Source organism: Schistocerca serialis, chromosome 1 (assembly GCF_023864345.2).
Source record: "Schistocerca serialis cubense isolate TAMUIC-IGC-003099 chromosome 1, iqSchSeri2.2, whole genome shotgun sequence".
Taxonomy (NCBI): domain Eukaryota; kingdom Metazoa; phylum Arthropoda; class Insecta; order Orthoptera; family Acrididae; genus Schistocerca; species Schistocerca serialis.
This window is the reverse complement of record NC_064638.1, coordinates 474,400,070-474,417,468: the sequence shown is the minus strand read 5'-3', so window position 1 is coordinate 474,417,468 and position 17,399 is coordinate 474,400,070. Positions and strand designations below refer to the sequence as shown.

Sequence of the window (17,399 nt, the reverse complement as noted above, 5' to 3'; positions counted from 1 at the left end):
CATTTGAACCATTTTTTTAACCAAAGCAAATGCAACATTACAACTAATAGAAGACAATGTGCAGCAACAAGAAAAGTTAATCAGTTGTGAAACCGGCTTAATACATCGTAAAATTCAGTAGGACTATGCATGGCAAACAGCAGCAGCAAATGCAATAACTTATACCTAAATATGACAAAGCTCAAGCAGAAAAAGTATTACAGTATAGACAGCCATGTCTAATACCTATGTCACATCTTAACACTAGAGTGATGCATCACAATAACGTACTCTACCAAACAAGTTACCAAATTATGTTTTAATTCCTGTGAAGGGAAATGTCTATTTGTGCTCCCTTTTGTAAGGAAAGTAAATCATAAAATTATTATTTAATGGGTCTGTAGACAGAAAACATTTCTATTAGCACATCTATTAAATTTTATTTTAACTAATGCTGCAGTGCAGCTAGAAACTAGATATTAAACAAAAGAAGCAAATATATACATAAAACAAAGCATGAAAAGTTATTCACTAGACATATGGCATCTCCTAAGGCAGTAAAAAAATCTCTCAACCAGAAAGACAGCAGTCACAATCACGTGTGTAGACATAAAATATTTCTGATCATTTCATTAGGCATTTTAGTAAATATCAGAAATTACGAGCTCCAAACTGTAATCATAGGTTTTCAAGTATCAGTGCATTACGTCAAGGTCACCTACCTTCTTTTCTGAAATATTTACGACAACAGTTTCCGCTACAGTGACAGTCTCATATGAAACAAAAATTTCGCAGGTTGAAAATCTACATTAGAAGTGTTTACAAATAAAATCTCATATATAATAGTGTCCAAAATTTCTGTTAGCGTATTGGTACTCACATTCAAACACACACTCACCCTTCATAATGATCAAAACCATATCTCGACGTCACAATACACATCGTCGTCGCAATAATAACGTCATAACACCTCAGTCAAATCTCAAAAACGTCGTAGCTTTCTTCAATGATCTCAAAACCTTTAAAAAATGCTCTCTGCTCGTTTCAATAAAGACTTCTGCCTCAAATGTACTTCAAAAATCATGATCCCATACCAAATACATCATTCAAAGCTCTCATAGTATTACAATGGTTCCAAAACAATATGAACAATTCACAAAGTACAGACGAAATACAATTTCATAAGTGTGAAGTTATCTAACTGTGTAATTGCATAAACATGCGTCACTCATTTAGAAAAAAAAAGTTTGACTATCTGTTAAATAATGAGATATCTGTGTAACTCTGTGTTAGAGAAATATGGTACTGATGTGTAAAATTGTATCAGCAAATACCATATTAGCTAGGGCTCCTAGCACTTACCACACGCTTGGTACACAAAGTAAGCGTGTACACCCTGAGGATTAATGCAATTATGCCCTCAGGTGTTACAGATTACAGCAACAGAATGAAATGTCTCACCGAAAACCTTTTTTGTATCTTTGTAATTCGAAAATCTTTAAAAAAAGATTTAAGTACAGAATTTAATCATGCAAATGCGTGACCTGTGGCGCTAATCTGTGTGTGTAGCTGTAAGATAATTTCTGTCAGTACTTCACGGTAAAAATGTGCCAAGTGTCGTAGTTATCGTTCTCTGTAAGCAAAGTTCTGCAAAATTCAGTGTACTTACTTTGTCATAACCAAAAGTGAAAACGCTATGCATATAGATATCGTAGTTATTACGTACATTAATGTGACCAAGAAAGTACTGTACTTTAACATATTGTTGTGCTACAAAAAAGGCTGTCTCATTGTAGCTGTACCACAAAAGTTACTACTGAAACATATTTTACTTTCCAGAAGAATGTAAGAAAAAATGGTTCAAATGGTTGTGAGCACTATGGGACTTAACATCTGATGTCATCAGTCCCCTAGACGTAGAATTACTTAAACCTAACTAACCTAAGGACATCACACACATCCATGCCCGAGGCAGGATTCGAACCTGCGACCGTAGCAATGGCGCGGTTCCGGACTGAAGCGACTATAACCGCTCGGCCACAGCGGCCGGCGAAGTATGTAGAAAAACTGTACTGATATAAAACAGATACAGTGCAAAAGCAATAATATAAATTATGTCACTCGTTAATTGTGTCATGATATATTCGTGCAGCTGTCAAACAAACCAAATACTAAGTCATCTGTAATGTCTCAGAAAGTACTTTAAATAAAGAATGTTTTTTCAAGTAAACCAAAATGTTGCATTAAAACCTCATTATCAGTATATGTTCTAAGTATGTAAGCCTTATAGTCATTACATAATCATGCTACTAACAAGCAAGACTGTGCACACAATAACACTGGGTCGTCTGTTCACTATAACAATGCATTCGTAATTACTGTCTAAATAAGTTCCCTAGGTTCTTGCCTGGATAGTTAATTTCAAAACATTGTTGCATGTTAACAGTTTCTACGTGTGACAAAGCGTACTATTAATGTGAAGTAGCAACCTTAAAGTAACGATTAATTCAGAAAGGAAATTATCTCTCAATAAATGGTTTTACATGTGAAATCTGGCGCAATCCTTTACTCTTCCTAGTACGCAGAGTTTTAACTTCAATGCAGTTATCAATGGTATACATCGGATTCTGTAAGGTTCATTGTAAATCAGAAAGAATTTGTGGCTCAAGTCTTTCTTCTTATGTGACAAGGAATTAGCTTTAACGAGAAATTTCTGACCAATATATTTGCTTTACCGTGTAGTTTTCTCCTATTGTCTGCAGGAGAATTCAAATTTTTAATGGCCTGATCAATTATGCCTTTGTGTCGAAGTTTACTTGTATTCGAAAAAGGTACAAGCTCTCTGATTCCGTTTGGTGGTTCTTCATTCTTCAGTACAAGAATAGGTGGTAAAGCAGTGGAGTCATGAGGTATTTCATTGAGGCCGTTTTGAAATAGGTGTAAATATCTGTCCTAATACTGATGCTTTCTGTGACAATACAAGTCTGCAAAGCTTATTGATTTCTTTCATAATCCGTTCAGACGGGTTACAATGGGATCGTCAGGGATACAGAGTACCCATAGCTTGTCATCAACAGTGCAATGTTTGAGGAGTATGTTGTTTCTAACCAGATTATAATGACGAATATGCGTGCGTGTCTTTTCATGCCATTTACTTTTGATGTCTTCCCAAATCGGATCCTTATCTTGTTCATAAGCAATGTCTTTTAAAGATGTAGTGATGAAGTTTTCAAAGGCTACTTTCAGAATGTAATGAATACTCTTTATGATCTTCAGCTAGTCAGGCGCACATGTTTAAGTACGTAAATTGGTGGAAGAGTGTGTCAGCAGTATCAACAGAGAAGTGAAGTTGTGCAGCGAGGTGTTTAATTGTGATCCGTCCATCACCTCGAATGAGACAAAAATGGTTCAAATGGCTCTGAGCACTACGGGACTTAACTTCTGAGGTCATCAGTCCCCTAGAACTCAGAACAACGTAAACCTAACTATCGTAAAGACATCACACACATCCATGGCCGAGGCAGGGTTCGAACTTGCGACCGTAGCTGTCGCGCGGTTCCAGACTGTAGCTCCTAGAATTGCTCGGCCACTCCGGTCGGCTCGAATGAGAGAGTCTGCACGCGTAAACGTTGCAGGACTCACTGCCGGGAGTCCGTAGACATTCTCCATGCGCCTATGAATATCTGAGATTCTCTGGTTTTCCGCCAAAACTCAATGACTTGGAATGCACCTCCGTTATAGACACCATTGTGAAATCTACGAATAGCGCCGCTACCTGTCAGAATGTCGTGAAAGTATTGGGTCTAAAGCTGGAACATTCCGCATTTTGTCAACTGAAACCGGCCGAGAAAAGTTGTGCTGCTTTCTCATTCAACGAACTTCGTATGTCAGCATTATTCTATGAGGAAGTGAAGTACTGCTATTTCTCTGGAGAAAACAACAAATGTAGATTTTTAAATGCTGCAATCATTTTTTATTCATTTCTCACAATTGTGATACATAAGATATTAGAATCATCGCAGTGATAACCTACATCCGCTGACTGTTCGCAGATGGGACTGCAGTCACTGGTGGTGTGTCCCGGCAGCCTTCGCCGCTGCTCTGCCAGCCTTAATGGCAGCTGCCCTGGCTTTGGCGGCAGTCCTCAATTTGTGTGCTGTTCTGGCTTTGCCTGCTGTCCTGGCTTCGGCATGAGCCGCTGTCCTGGCGAGGCCGGCATGTGCAGCTGCCCCTTTCCGTGACGCTAAAAGGAACAAATGACGTTCGGTAATTACAGCTCAAAATTGACAGCCAATCAAGCTCAAGACCTATTACTTACCAAAAATAAGGAACCCACTGATTACTCTGCAATTGACACTTGAGTGTTTTGTAGTACATACGAACACTTATAGATTATCTCTCTACCATTCCACTCTAGAGTAGCACACTGGAAGACTTAACACCTAAATCACTCCATGTCACTTCTTATTTCTCTTATTTTATCACGATAGTTGTTTCTCCTATGTAGGTGGGAGTTAGCAGCATATATTGGCTTTCGGGCGAGAAAGTTTGTAATCAAATTTCGTGAAAATATCTCGCCACAATGAAAAATGGATTTCCTTAATGACAGTAATCCCAACTCGCTTGCCAGAGTCGTACAGTCTCTTCCACATCGCGAAAGCTGCTCTTTTTCGCTGCCCTTGATCAATCCTGTGTTGTAAGATCTCAAAACTCTCAGAAAGAATCCAAAAGGGGACAGAAAGGCGTGGTTCAGGCAGTCTTTTAGTAGGTCTGTTGCATCTTCTCAGTGTTCTCCCAGTAAAACGTACTTGTTGTTTCCCCTTCTCTCAATAAACCGAAGTCGACCATTTGCCTTCCTTATCAAAGTGTTCAACATGCTGGTTCCATTTCATATCGCTTTTCAAAGTTACGCTCAGAAATTTAAAAGGCGCTACTGTGTCATGCAGGGCACTACTTAGCTGTATCCGAACATTACAGATTTGCTTTTCCTACGCATCCGCATTAACTTACATTTTTATACATTTACAGCTAGCTCTCATTCACCACACCAACTGTCTAAGTCATCTTGTATCCTCCTACAGTCGCTCAACTTCGGCACCTTCCTGTACGCCACAGCACCATAAACATTGCTGCCCATCCTGTCAGCTAGGTCATTTATGTATATTAAAAATAACAGCGGTCCTATCACACTGCTGTGGCGCTCCTGACGATTCCTTTGTCTCTGATGAACACTCGCAGTTGAGGACAACCTACTGGATTTATTATTTAAGAAGCCTTCGAGCCACTCACTTATTCCATACGCTCGTACCTTCGTATATTCGGAAATATAGAAATTTGGAATCAACGTGTTGCTCTTCATCGCAGTTTATCATGTGAGGAGAGGTCAAGCTGATTCTCGCTCGAGCAATGGTTTCTAAAACTGTGCTGATTCTTGGACATAGGACATTTATTACGTTCAAACTCAGATTATGTTCAAAAATTATGCACAATCAAGGGTATTAGTCCGTAATTTTGCGTTTCCGTTCTTTTATCCTTCTTTTATACAGGTGTCACCTGCGCTTTTCTTCCAGTCGCTTGCGACTTTGCCTGGTGGAGAGGTTCGCGATAATTGCAAGTAAGGGGCCATAACTCAAGTCTTTTCACTTGTGACGTATTGTTCCTCAGGCGTCGTCATGTGATGTGCTACAGTCAGTGGTCCAGCTCAAAAGTTCGTCGTATAATTGCATATAATCATTTGGAATGTACTGCTGCGTATTTTCTAAGTCTTGAATTTTTTGAACTTTAATTGGCACCTGTACTGATGGTAAGCAGGGTGTTTTGGTGGAGCAACAGGTTCTCGCAGATGTGCCACGAAGAATGTGTGACTCACTAACTCGTTGATACCAGAGGTGTACAAATTCCCCTTGCAGCCGGCTTGCCCCTAGCACCTCTGCAACCATTCATGCAGGTCAGCCTGCCGCGATGTAAACACAAGAGTGCGCGTGTACTGAGGCATAGTGGGCAATGCGGGCGATACGGGCTCCCGCAAGCCCGGGCTACCTGGGTTCCCGCAAGCCTGCCAAGCTTCACGGGACCCGCTCAGCTTGCTGCGCCTGACAACAGGTTGCGCTGTCAAGCTACCGTGACTAGAGTAGCCAGGTAGTTAGCCTGCAGTTCATTTATCGCAACGGTGGAGGCAGCACAATGAATAGGTCGAACTTTAGTGAGATTGAAAAAAAATTGACAACTGGCGAATACATGCTGGTAACGAAACAGAGCACAAGTGCCGCATGGGAAACGTTTTCGTGTGTTTATGAGGCCGCTTCAAATAAATCGGTAGGTGTGTCTCAATGCAAACTATGTAAAAAGCTCTTAAGTACTTATTCGGGAACCTCGAGTATGTTACGACATGTGTGCAAATTTGACAAGCAGTTCCCTCACTCCGTAAATATCTTGAAAGAGGACAAAGATTTAGTGGCCGAAAAGTGCGTCGAAATGTGTGCTAAGGACCTGAGACCATTTAGCAGTATAGAGGGAGAAGGATTTCTTAATTTAGGGCAGACACTGATCGACATAGGTAAAAAATATGGCTCAGTTGATATTAACAATGTTATGCCTTCCCGAGTGACAGTAGCTAGGAAAGTTCAAACCTTAGCTGATAAAGTGCGCAGCAAAATGCTCCCAGATATAGTGCATGCGATTCGTTCTGGTATATGTACCAGTACAATTGATCTATGGACAGACAATTACAAAGGGGTGCATTACATGTCCGTGACAATGCATTACATAAATTCAGACTGGCGTTTGAATAAATATGTACTAATGTGCTCTGCGTTTCCTGACTGCCCAAAAACTGGCTCGAATATTCGAAACGAGTTGGAAGATGGCTTAGAAACTATGGGTGTTTCTCGTGAAGACATTGCCAAAATTACGTTTGTCACATACCAGGGCAGTAACATTGTCAAAGCTCTCGAAGTATATCAGCATCTTCCATGCATGGCTCATAGTATAAACACAGTCTTGAAACATGTTCTGAGCGAAGAGTTTTTGAAAGAAAATGTTCCAAATATACTAGCCATTCTTAATACAGTGCGGGCTACGGTTTCGTACTTCAAGAGAAGAGGTCTCTGTGTGAGACTGAACTCATCTTTAAAGCAGTGGGTTTCAACTCGTTGGAATAGTTATTTTGACATGCTTGTATCAGTCCATTCTCAGATTGATTCAGTGAAGGCTGCTTTACATAATGAAGGTGCCTCTGATAAGATGCTGGGTTATGACCACCATATAACTGGCCAGCTTATAGAATTTCTTAAGCCGTTTAAAGAAGCCACAGTTGATCTAGAGAGTGACAAGGATCCAACCCTACATTTAGTTCTACCGTGGTTTTACGCCTTAAAAACTCACTGTACCGTACGGGATAACGATGAAGAGGTTTGTAATTTTATTCCATCTGAATATTATAGAACCACTTGTGAAATATGTATGTTGAGAAAATGTATTTTCAGGACATGAAACCTTTGAAACAAGCCGCTGATGCCTTCCTAGAACAGAAAATGTGCGTTAGTATGTTGCATAAAATTGCAACGTTTATGGTGGCTAACTACCGCACATTAAGAAAGTTAACCGAGGATGAAAAAATTGAAGTTTACCAAGCAGCACGACAGATGTGTGCTGAAGGTAAGCTCCTAAGATAATGCATATATTCTTCATCTACATGTACATGGTTACTCTGCAAGACACACGCAAGTCTCCTTTTCTCGAATTTCGCGCGGGATAGAACACCTACAGCTCTCCGTCTGAGCGCTGCTTTTTTGTATTTTATTCTGATGATCATTTCTTCCAATGTATATGGGACTCAACAATATCTCTTCGAATTCGGAGGTGTAAGTTGGTGATCGAAATTTCATATATAGATCGCGCCACGTCAAAAAACGCCATTGTTGAAATGATTACCACCCCAACTCTTGTGTAATTTCCGCGACACTCTTTCCCCTGTTTTACGATAATACCAAACCAGCTGCCCTTATTTAGACTCTTTCGACCTCTTCCGTCAATAGTAAGGCTCTCCAACTTCGTAGCAATGCTCCAAAAGAGTGTTTGTCATTAAAACGGCTACAGCATTTTCTGTGTGTCCATTCCTATTTAAGTAGGTCGTAATTGTAATCAGAGGTATTAAGTAGAATCTACAGCCTTTAGATTTGACTGGTTGATCTTGTAAACGAAGTTTAACGGACTTAGTTTAGTACACACAGGGATAACCTCGCTCTTGTCATTATTTATTGCCAACTGCTGATTTTCACACCAAAAATATATACCTTATTTAAATCGTCCTGCAGTTAGTTTTGATCTTCTGGTGACTTTACAGGACGATAAATGATAGCATCATCTAAAACCTATTATAATTTCAACTACGTGTAGTACATTATTCTGCAAATATTAATTGGAACCTGTACAGTTTCAGTACAAGTGCCCAATCACAGCAACCAAGAAACAAATCCAGGGCCGTACAAAATGGCGAAATTTGAGGACTGGGCAGAAGAGCCTCCTCTCCTACATGATGAAGTCAGCAGATACTTGCAAGAACACTGTGTGAACGAGGGAGATATTCTACAGCGGTGGAAAAATAACTCCCAACGACTTCCTGGACTTGCGTGTGTGGCAAGAAAAATATTAAATATACCAGCCACTAGTGCGTCTAGTGAGAGAATTTTTAGTTGCGCTGGAAACCTAATTAGCGAAAAACGATCACGTCTTAATGCAGACAGACTTAACGATCTGGTCATAATTAATTCAAACACTAATCAGCAGACACATTGAAAATACAGTAGAACATTAAACGGGAAACTATGAGTTTGAGCGCAAATTTACTAATTAAGAGTGCAAATTTCTTTCTTGTGCTTTCTGGGCGTCAATTTCTGAGATAGAAATTTTGTAATGCATACAGTCATTTTTATTTTAGACTAAAATTTTTTATTTCAATCCTTCCAAGTGACATTAATTATTGTTTGTAAACCATTTTCTGTTACTTGGGTTTGCAAAAGTAGCCAAATATTTTTAGGAGTAAATAATACTTTCAGGGGAACTGAAGGAAAATTTGTAAAGATTTTATGTTGAAAAGTGTTCTGCAAAATAAAATATTCATTTGTGGAGTAAGGCAATACACATTATGAGTTTAAATTACAATTTATTTTGTTGAGTTCCACACACATTGCAAAATGTAATTTTATTCTTGTATTTCTATATTAAGGGGAATCCCACATGCAGAGTCAAGATGCTGAAAACCTAGACACTACAAATACTCCTAAAATGAAGAGTGTCTTTTTCCATGAATGTATTGTAGTAGGAATACAATGGAAACTCTGAGCCACTCTCCACAGCGTCTATATCTGCGTCATGAGGATTCAGACTCGTCGTTTAGGTCTGTGTTATGAGGGTCTAGAGTCGTCGTTTAGATTTGCATCATGCAAGTAAACACTCGTCGTCTTAGTCTGCATCATGATGGTCCGAAATATGGTCCCTCATGATGCAGACCTAGACTACAAGTGTGGACTCTCATGACGCTAACGTAGGAGCCGCGAAAAATGGCTCAGGGTGCCATTGTATTCCCAGTACTATAGTTTTTAGACGAACTGGATACGAAACAAGTCCTTCGATTTTGTTAAAATGCATTTTGGCAATTTAGAATGATTTTTCCAACTTCGAATGAATTCACAGAACCAGTAAAATACATCCTGGAAACGTAGTTAAATATTTATATAATTGGTGTCATACTTGGCTGAAACATACTAACGTTAAAGAATCTAGACTTCCAAAATCTTAATTTGGTTCTCATTGCAGTAAAGTGGTTAATAGGGGCGTAGAAAATTTATTCTTCTGGGGAGGTGACCAATCTTCTTTTTGGGGGGTGGAGGTTCACTTCTTTAGTACAAATATCCATCCGTTTCGGTGTTGAAAAGTGCAGCACAGACTGCATTGCGTTGCCTGGGCATTTATTTATTCCATACTCTCCATCTTCCCTCCCGTATTTTCTCTCTATCCATTTAGTCCTCTCCCACTATCTCTTTGATCACCTCCACCCCCCCCCCCCCCCCACTCACCATCCCTTGGCCGGCCGAAGTCGCAAAGCAGTTCTAGGCGCTACAGTCTGGAACCGCGCGACCGCTACGGTTGCAGGTTCGAATCCTGCCTCGGGCATGGATGTGTGTGATGTCCTTAGGTTGGTTAGGTTTAAGTAGTTCTAAGTTCTAGGGGACTGATGACCTCAGAAGCTAAATCCCATATTGCTCAGGGCCATTTGAACCATTTTTGAACCCATCTCTTGGCCCATCTCCCCCCCACCTTCTATCCTTCTCCTCGTCCTCTCTCTGTTGGATTCCGCCACCTCAGTTCATCTCCTCTTCACCTATCTATGAAAACTCATATATATCTGTCAACTTTTGTGGTGATCAGTGAATCAGTGTCAAAGTTTATTGCTAGGTAGCATTTATTGTAATACTTTTTGATAAGCAGCATTAATAGTTTTGTTTTCTGGTGCGTAAACAAATGAAGTTGAAGGTGTCCCGACAGGGCAATATGCGACATACAAATAGCCATGTGAAAAACATGATTTTCAAGATTGATGCCACAAACATATAACAACTGCCCCTGCGATTTATCTATCGACATGGCAAATGTAAGCTGCACTGGAAATTATAACCGTTTAAAGTCGAATGGCATGTTGGTCGGAATCTTAGTGATATTGGAATCAAACTGTCCTCACCTTTGTACTTTCCATTTAAAATTGTGGCTTCGATTACGTTGTTCTTTAACTTCTTCCCCGCAAGCCGGGTGCCATTACAAAGACGTGGCTGGTTTACCTTTCGCAACATGATTGCCGATCCGACTTAATTACAGATTGGGAGGCGGTAATCCGGGGAAATCCAGCGAATTTAAAAATTCCGTAGGATAGTTGACTACATCATCTTGGTTAGTAACGGAATAAACCGACTTGTATGTCAGCAATTCGCCAGGTGTCATATTTTGAATCTGAAAATTCATTTCGTTAACATCAAGGTTTTTTGCAGCCAATATAACACGTTCACTCAACCAAAAATGGTTGGCAACTGTTAAACGACATTTGCTGTATGCGAATTGTCCAACATGATGACTGTGAATGTGTCAGATGGCTCTCAAATTTCGTTTAAAAGAAATGTATATATATATATATATATATATATATATATATATATTTCTTTTAAACGAAATGTCTATGATCTTGAAGAGAGTACCTTACAAAAGATTTTGACATCGTTTGCGGGTTACCATGAAAGTTCACTATGTACGCATGTTTCCATGGAGAAGGTTTTTGAATATTTACATGTGCATGTATATATGTTTATGTATATACATGTATATGTATATGTATATGCGTATATATATGTATATGTGTATGTATATGTATATATATGTATTTGTCTATGGATATATATATATATATATATATATATATATATATATATATATATATGTGTGTGTGTGTGTGTGTGTGTGTGTGTGTATATGTATATGTACATGCGTATATATATGTATATATGTATGTATATGTATATATATGTATTTGTCTATGAGTATATATATATATATACACTCATAGACAAATACATATATATACACATATATATATATATATATATATATACGCATATACATATACATATATATACATATACATATATATACATAAACATATATATATATATATATATATATATATATATATATATACATACATCCACATGTAAATATTCAAAAACCTTCTCCATGGAAACATGCGTACATAGTGATCTTTCATGGTAACCTGCAAATGATGTCAAAATCTTTTGTAAGGTACTCTCTTCAATGTACTGTCCGAAATATTATGTAGACAGTGATGTTCCTCTTGATGGTCAAGTGTGCAAAATTTCTTCAAGATCGGAATAAAATTGTAGGTTGGTGTAGAAGTGTGTACGTAAAGTACCCTCCGCCATGCACCATTCAGAATTTTAAGCAGGCAATGCCCTTCATCCTACTTTGAATATCAAGTGTGCCAAATTTCATCAAGATCGGGATAAATACGTACAATTTGTCGAGTTCCGTTATGTAAAGGAACCTCTGCCATGCACCATACGAAATTTTCTGTAGACTGTGACCTTCCTCTTGGTTTCAAGGTATAGTGTGCAAAATTTCATCAAGATTGTATGTAATACAAACACACGGACACAATGAAAACGCACTTTCAGTTTTTGTGAAATTTTCCAATTTTTCGGTCGATTTTCGAAAAATTTTATTTCATAAAAACCTTGTCCTGAGAATTACGAACACATCAAAAAAAATTTAGCCGAACTGGTCCAGGCGTTCTCGAGTTTTACGCTTATCAATACGTTTGGCAATTAATTTTTATTTATATAGATAAGAAGCCCGAAATACACGCGTAAAGGAAGAATATACAAGTAAAACCAATATTTTTTTTTTACCTGAAATTAATACATATATATATAATGTTGGGGTTTGTCTTTTGGTGCTCAGGTAAAATAAAAACTTTTGATTAACGTTCATAATACGACAATGACGCGCGCAGACTAAACGGCTGCATAGCGCAGCTCAGCAGTAATATGGGCAGGCAAGCAAGTTTCCCGCAGCCTGCCCGGGTTGGGTTCTGCTTGGCTTGGCTGGGAGTGAAGCAGCCTGCCCGTTCTGTTGACAACGAGCGGCGGCCTGCCCGCCTGGCCACCGGGCAAGCATGGGCGGGTTAAAAGCGGGACATGTGTACCTCTAGTTGATACACATCAAACCGTTGACGAGCGCAACTCTGGCACTCGCATATGCAAAGTGGAAGACACTGCTGACTGCAAAGTTGTATCTGTAAAAATTTGGCTTGTTCCTCGTTTCTTCAGAAACTCTCGTCTTCTTATGATATTTTGTCCACCAGTTTAAAATCCAGAATCCCAGATGTGTGAACTTCAGTGACTGTAAGTTTTCCATGTTTTATGCTGCTTTATGGAATGTGCTGTGCTATTTGGTGAACTGATAACATCCTGAGTAGCACTGACTTACGGCCTTTAAAACAGACTGATTGAAACATATTCTGTTCATAAGCTCTGCTTATGTGTAACAACGCTTACAACGATTTATATTCTACCTTCACACGCTAGCCATAGAATCACAGATTTATTACCTGGTGATATATTCTCCAGGTAAAGAAAGTCATAGGTTTTCGTTGTTCAGAAATTCCTAAAATGCAGAGGAAGCGAAGGCTGTTGCACTCTCGGTTTAAAAGGGAATACACAAATGAAGACAGGCAAAGGTGAGGAAAGATTCATGCGTCTGTGAAAAGATCTACGCGCAAAGCATACAAGATCTACCACCGTCGTACGTTAGCAAAAAGATTTGGACGAGAACCAGAGAAAACTATATGCAAAATCGCTAAACAAGTCTAAGGCTTCCATCCAGTCACTTGTTGACCGGTCCGGTGTAGCAGTAGAAGATAGTGAAACTCAAGCCAAAGTTTTAATTTCGTCGTATCCCTCTTTTTCGCGTCTCGTCTTCAGTATAACTATAAATAAATTCAGCACCACACATTTTGCTCCTAATAAACACACCACAAACTCGGGAGACACGAGTCACGCAGCAACTAGCTCTTCAACTGTTTGCACTCACAACACTATCGCCAAATGTTCAGGTCTAAAAGGGTACATTTCAGTGACTTACGCCCATTTAAAACAAAATGTGATTTTCAGTTGCATGTTACAAGGCATACTCTGCAGCTTAGAGTTGTATTTGTGGCATTTAATTCACTAATGTGGCCAAATGTCAACACTTCTTTCAGTGCCTTCTTCCTATGAGATCAACTTTTTTAAAGGGCCAATATTTTCTGATTTTAAAAGACCATAGCGTTGTATGTTTCTGTATTCATGAAATAATGTATACAGCAATAAAAAGGACACCTATACTACTAGTTCACAGGAGCAGACTTTCTTATTTCTGATATTTTTCTTCTATAACAGGTTTTTTTAAAATTTCATGGTAAGTTGATTTTCTTGACTTAGGCTCTATTTAAAAAAACACCGATTCATAGTTATGGGTGCGTTTGATCACTGAACTTTGATATATAGAGCGTTCATTGTAAATTACTGTGACGTTAACATCGGTCTGTTTGCGTAATGACATGAAAAAGAATCCACGTCTGGAGATATATCACTTATGTGCTACGGGAGCAAACTCTTCAAACAATGAAATTAACTCACCTGCAACGTCTAAATGAAAGACAGATAATAATTTGCTACGATTATGTGAAGTAGGAAACTTTAACCAAGTGGTCGGTGAGGTAACAATGCTCGGTGGCACACAAAAAAGTATACAACATTCGTGTGTCGCAATGAACATCTCGTGTCTCTTCTTACAGTTATGTTCAGCAGTCTTTTTCATTAGCGTAACAAGCAGTTGCAATGGTGGCAGTTGATAGCATATTAGTTCACTAATCTACTGATTATTGGAAGGGTATTAAATCATAACGCCTAATTCACTCAGTACCTGTGAAAGAGTTAAAGACCTTAATTTATATCATTTTCCTTGTTCTTAGAAACGATGTATCACTGAACTTGGGTTCCTGTTCAGACACTATCAACATAGAGCTGTCTACAGGTTTTGTACTGTACTCGTTGAGTGTGGTCCTCCTGAACCCATCGATTCCACATTCGGGCGACAGTCGCGAGGTTCTGACCGACACGAGCACCAATACCATGGAACGACCAATCCCAGTCTTGACAGACTGCGAATCTACCTCTGTCGAATTTCATCAGTTGTTGGTAGTAATTTCCCCTTGTTACACGAGACAAAACACGAACTTCTCACAAGCAATCAACAGAGAAATCTGATTCCTGAATGTGAAACTCGCTGTGTAAACTTTTCTTATACACCGGACCAGTTTTTTTCCCGTAACTTCGACAGTGTACGAGTATTTCACACATATTGCACACATCTCCTCGTCCGCCCCCCTCTTTCTGTCTCATCCTTCCTTCTCCCCCTGGTGACCTCCTCCTTCCCCGTCCCTGTCACCATCTCCTCCTCCTCGTCCTCCATCTCGTCCTCCTCCTCCACCCTCTCTCTATCTTCTGCTCCGTTCTCTCTTTATCCATTTCCCCTCCACTCCCTCTATCCACATGCTCCTCCACTTTCTCTGTCCTACATCCCCTCTTTCCGTCTCCTCCTCCACCAACTCTTTCTGTCCATCTCCTCCTCCCTCGCCCACTCTGTCCATCTCCTTGAAACTGTCGCCCTTCTCTCTGTCGACCACTTCCTCCAACTCTCTATCTCCTGTTTACCTCTCTCTCCGTCCGGCTCCTACGGCACTCCCAACCCAGTTGGAGTTACATCCTGTATTATATCCTGAACTGCGTACAATTTGTACTTTTCATGTGAGAAGACAAGTTTAACACTTGGTGTTCCCAAACGTTTTCGTAAACGATTTGCTGCCAGAGTTGTCAGACATTCAGTCTCTCTTTCAAAATGGTTCAAATGGTTCTGAGTACTATGGGACTTAACTGCTATGGTCATCAGTCCCCTAGAACTTAGAACTACTTTAACCTAACTAACCTAAGGACATCACACACATCCATGCCCGAGGCAGGATTCGAACCTGCGACCGTAGCGGTCACGCGGTTCCAGACTGTAGTGCCTAGAACCGCTCGGCCACCTCGGCCGGCGCCTCTCTTTCCTCTGCAAGACTATACTGAGGTCCAGTGAGAGGGCACCAGTCTGTTTCGATGGTATATCCTTTGGAATCCAGACAACTGATCCATTAGTCATACTACTGGAAGGCGTGGAACTTTACGATGGCTAGTGTGATCAACTAACTCATTCTCTTAGATCTTCTGTTCTTTTTTTTTCTTTGGAACTACATGTACTGGTTGGTGTATGAAATTCCGGTTGAAACTGCTCAAGACCTACTTCATAGAACATTGCATGTCTTGTTCTACGATGAAAACCAGGAATGTTTAACAAAATGAGCCAACGTTTTATGCATCAAGACAAACATCTACTGTTGCGAGTCACCGCTATGAGGTGAAATAGTACACGTAAAACTGTGACCACCATATTGGTGCCTAAATTCACATTTTCCTTGTGTTATATGCGAGTTTTGTTAAACTGAACGTTGTTTTTGCAGTAATTTCATTAAATTATCGAATGATTTTTGAATTAGCAATTGATTTAGTGTCGGCATAATTCAGCCAGCAGCCGAGATTATACGATAAATACAAAATTTTAGAGTAATGTTTTAGGATTATAACGTGAAAGCTAAATATTTTGTAGCTCTTTTTATGAACTTGAGAAAGGTAAATAATAAACTTGGATTCGATTGCCTATCATCTTAAGACTGAATCCTTAAAGACAAAAAATATGGTGGTAACTCATTCCATTCCGAGCAACATACAACGTGACTGATAATATCCGATTGATTCTACTTAATTTATTTGTTTGTACATCTCAACCGAGAGTGGTAGAGCAGCAGTAAGACGCAGACCTCACATTCGGAAGAATGGCGATTCAAATCCCCTTCATGGCATTTAGATCTAAGTGGCCTGTGATTTCCCTACCTCACTAAAGGCAAATGTCGGGATGCTTCCTCTCTCAAGATCACAACCGATTTCCTACCATGTCCTTCCACAAATAAAACATGTGCTACGTCTGCAATGAACACGTCGTCGAGGGTCCTTTAAACTGAAGTTTTCCTTTCCTTGTCGTAACACACAGTTTAGGGAACTCTCCCATATGATTGATTTAGACCTAACGTTTTGAGACCTTTTGAACATCACATTTTATGAAGACTAAGTATTAAAAATTGGAAACTGTACCCTGTTCAGTATTTGTGCCCTCGGATCCGTCCGGTGACGATCCATCGCTGCTGAACGTTTTAAGGGCGAAGATTTCGCTGATATCGGGCTCCTCCTCTTCTCCACCTCCTCCCGCCCGAAGTAACAGATATGCCAAAGGGTCATCGGAGAACTCGAACTCGTCAAAATCGTCTCGTGCAATCGGCTTGGTGTCGTCTTGAGCCGTGGCGTGTGGCACGCAGAACACAACCAGGTTGGATCCTGCGAGCACCAGCAGCAAGAGGCGTGACATCTCCTTGCTGTGTGATACGGAAGACTGTCTACACTTTCCAGCTAGACTACCTTACTGTGAAGCCGTCAAAGAATCGCAACGTCTTTTATAGCAACAGGGTGCTGTGAACTGGATACGTTATCGCTACTGGGAGGCAAATGTTTGCATGTGCAGTTCAAACGTGTGCTAGTAGAGTACAATCACCACAAATTATCTCTTACCATTTTACCGTAGTCGTTACTTCAAAAGGTCTTGTTCTTTTGCCCTTTCATGCAACAGGATATTATTATCTAGTCTGGTATATAAGGTGAACAAAAAACCCA

General features: G+C 39.8%; 1 protein-coding gene across 2 annotated transcripts in view; it reads right to left on the bottom strand.

The window, feature by feature from the left end:
* The window catches only part of LOC126457718 (uncharacterized), a 173,686-nt gene extending 156,549 nt beyond the window's left edge, over positions 1–17,137 (bottom strand). The window contains exons 1-2 of one of the 2 annotated variants that reach the window (XM_050094257.1): positions 16,827–17,137; positions 4,023–4,222 (exon numbers count right to left, since the gene is read on the bottom strand). In XM_050094257.1, coding sequence (XP_049950214.1) covers positions 4,044–4,222; positions 16,827–17,097 — 450 coding nt within the window. In that variant the 5' untranslated portion in view covers positions 17,098–17,137 and the 3' untranslated portion in view covers positions 4,023–4,043. Of the gene's footprint in view, positions 1–4,022; positions 4,223–16,826 lie in introns of those variants that run through there. The other variant, XM_050094265.1, reaches the window with a different exon arrangement.
* Positions 17,138–17,399: the final 262 nt, after the last annotated feature.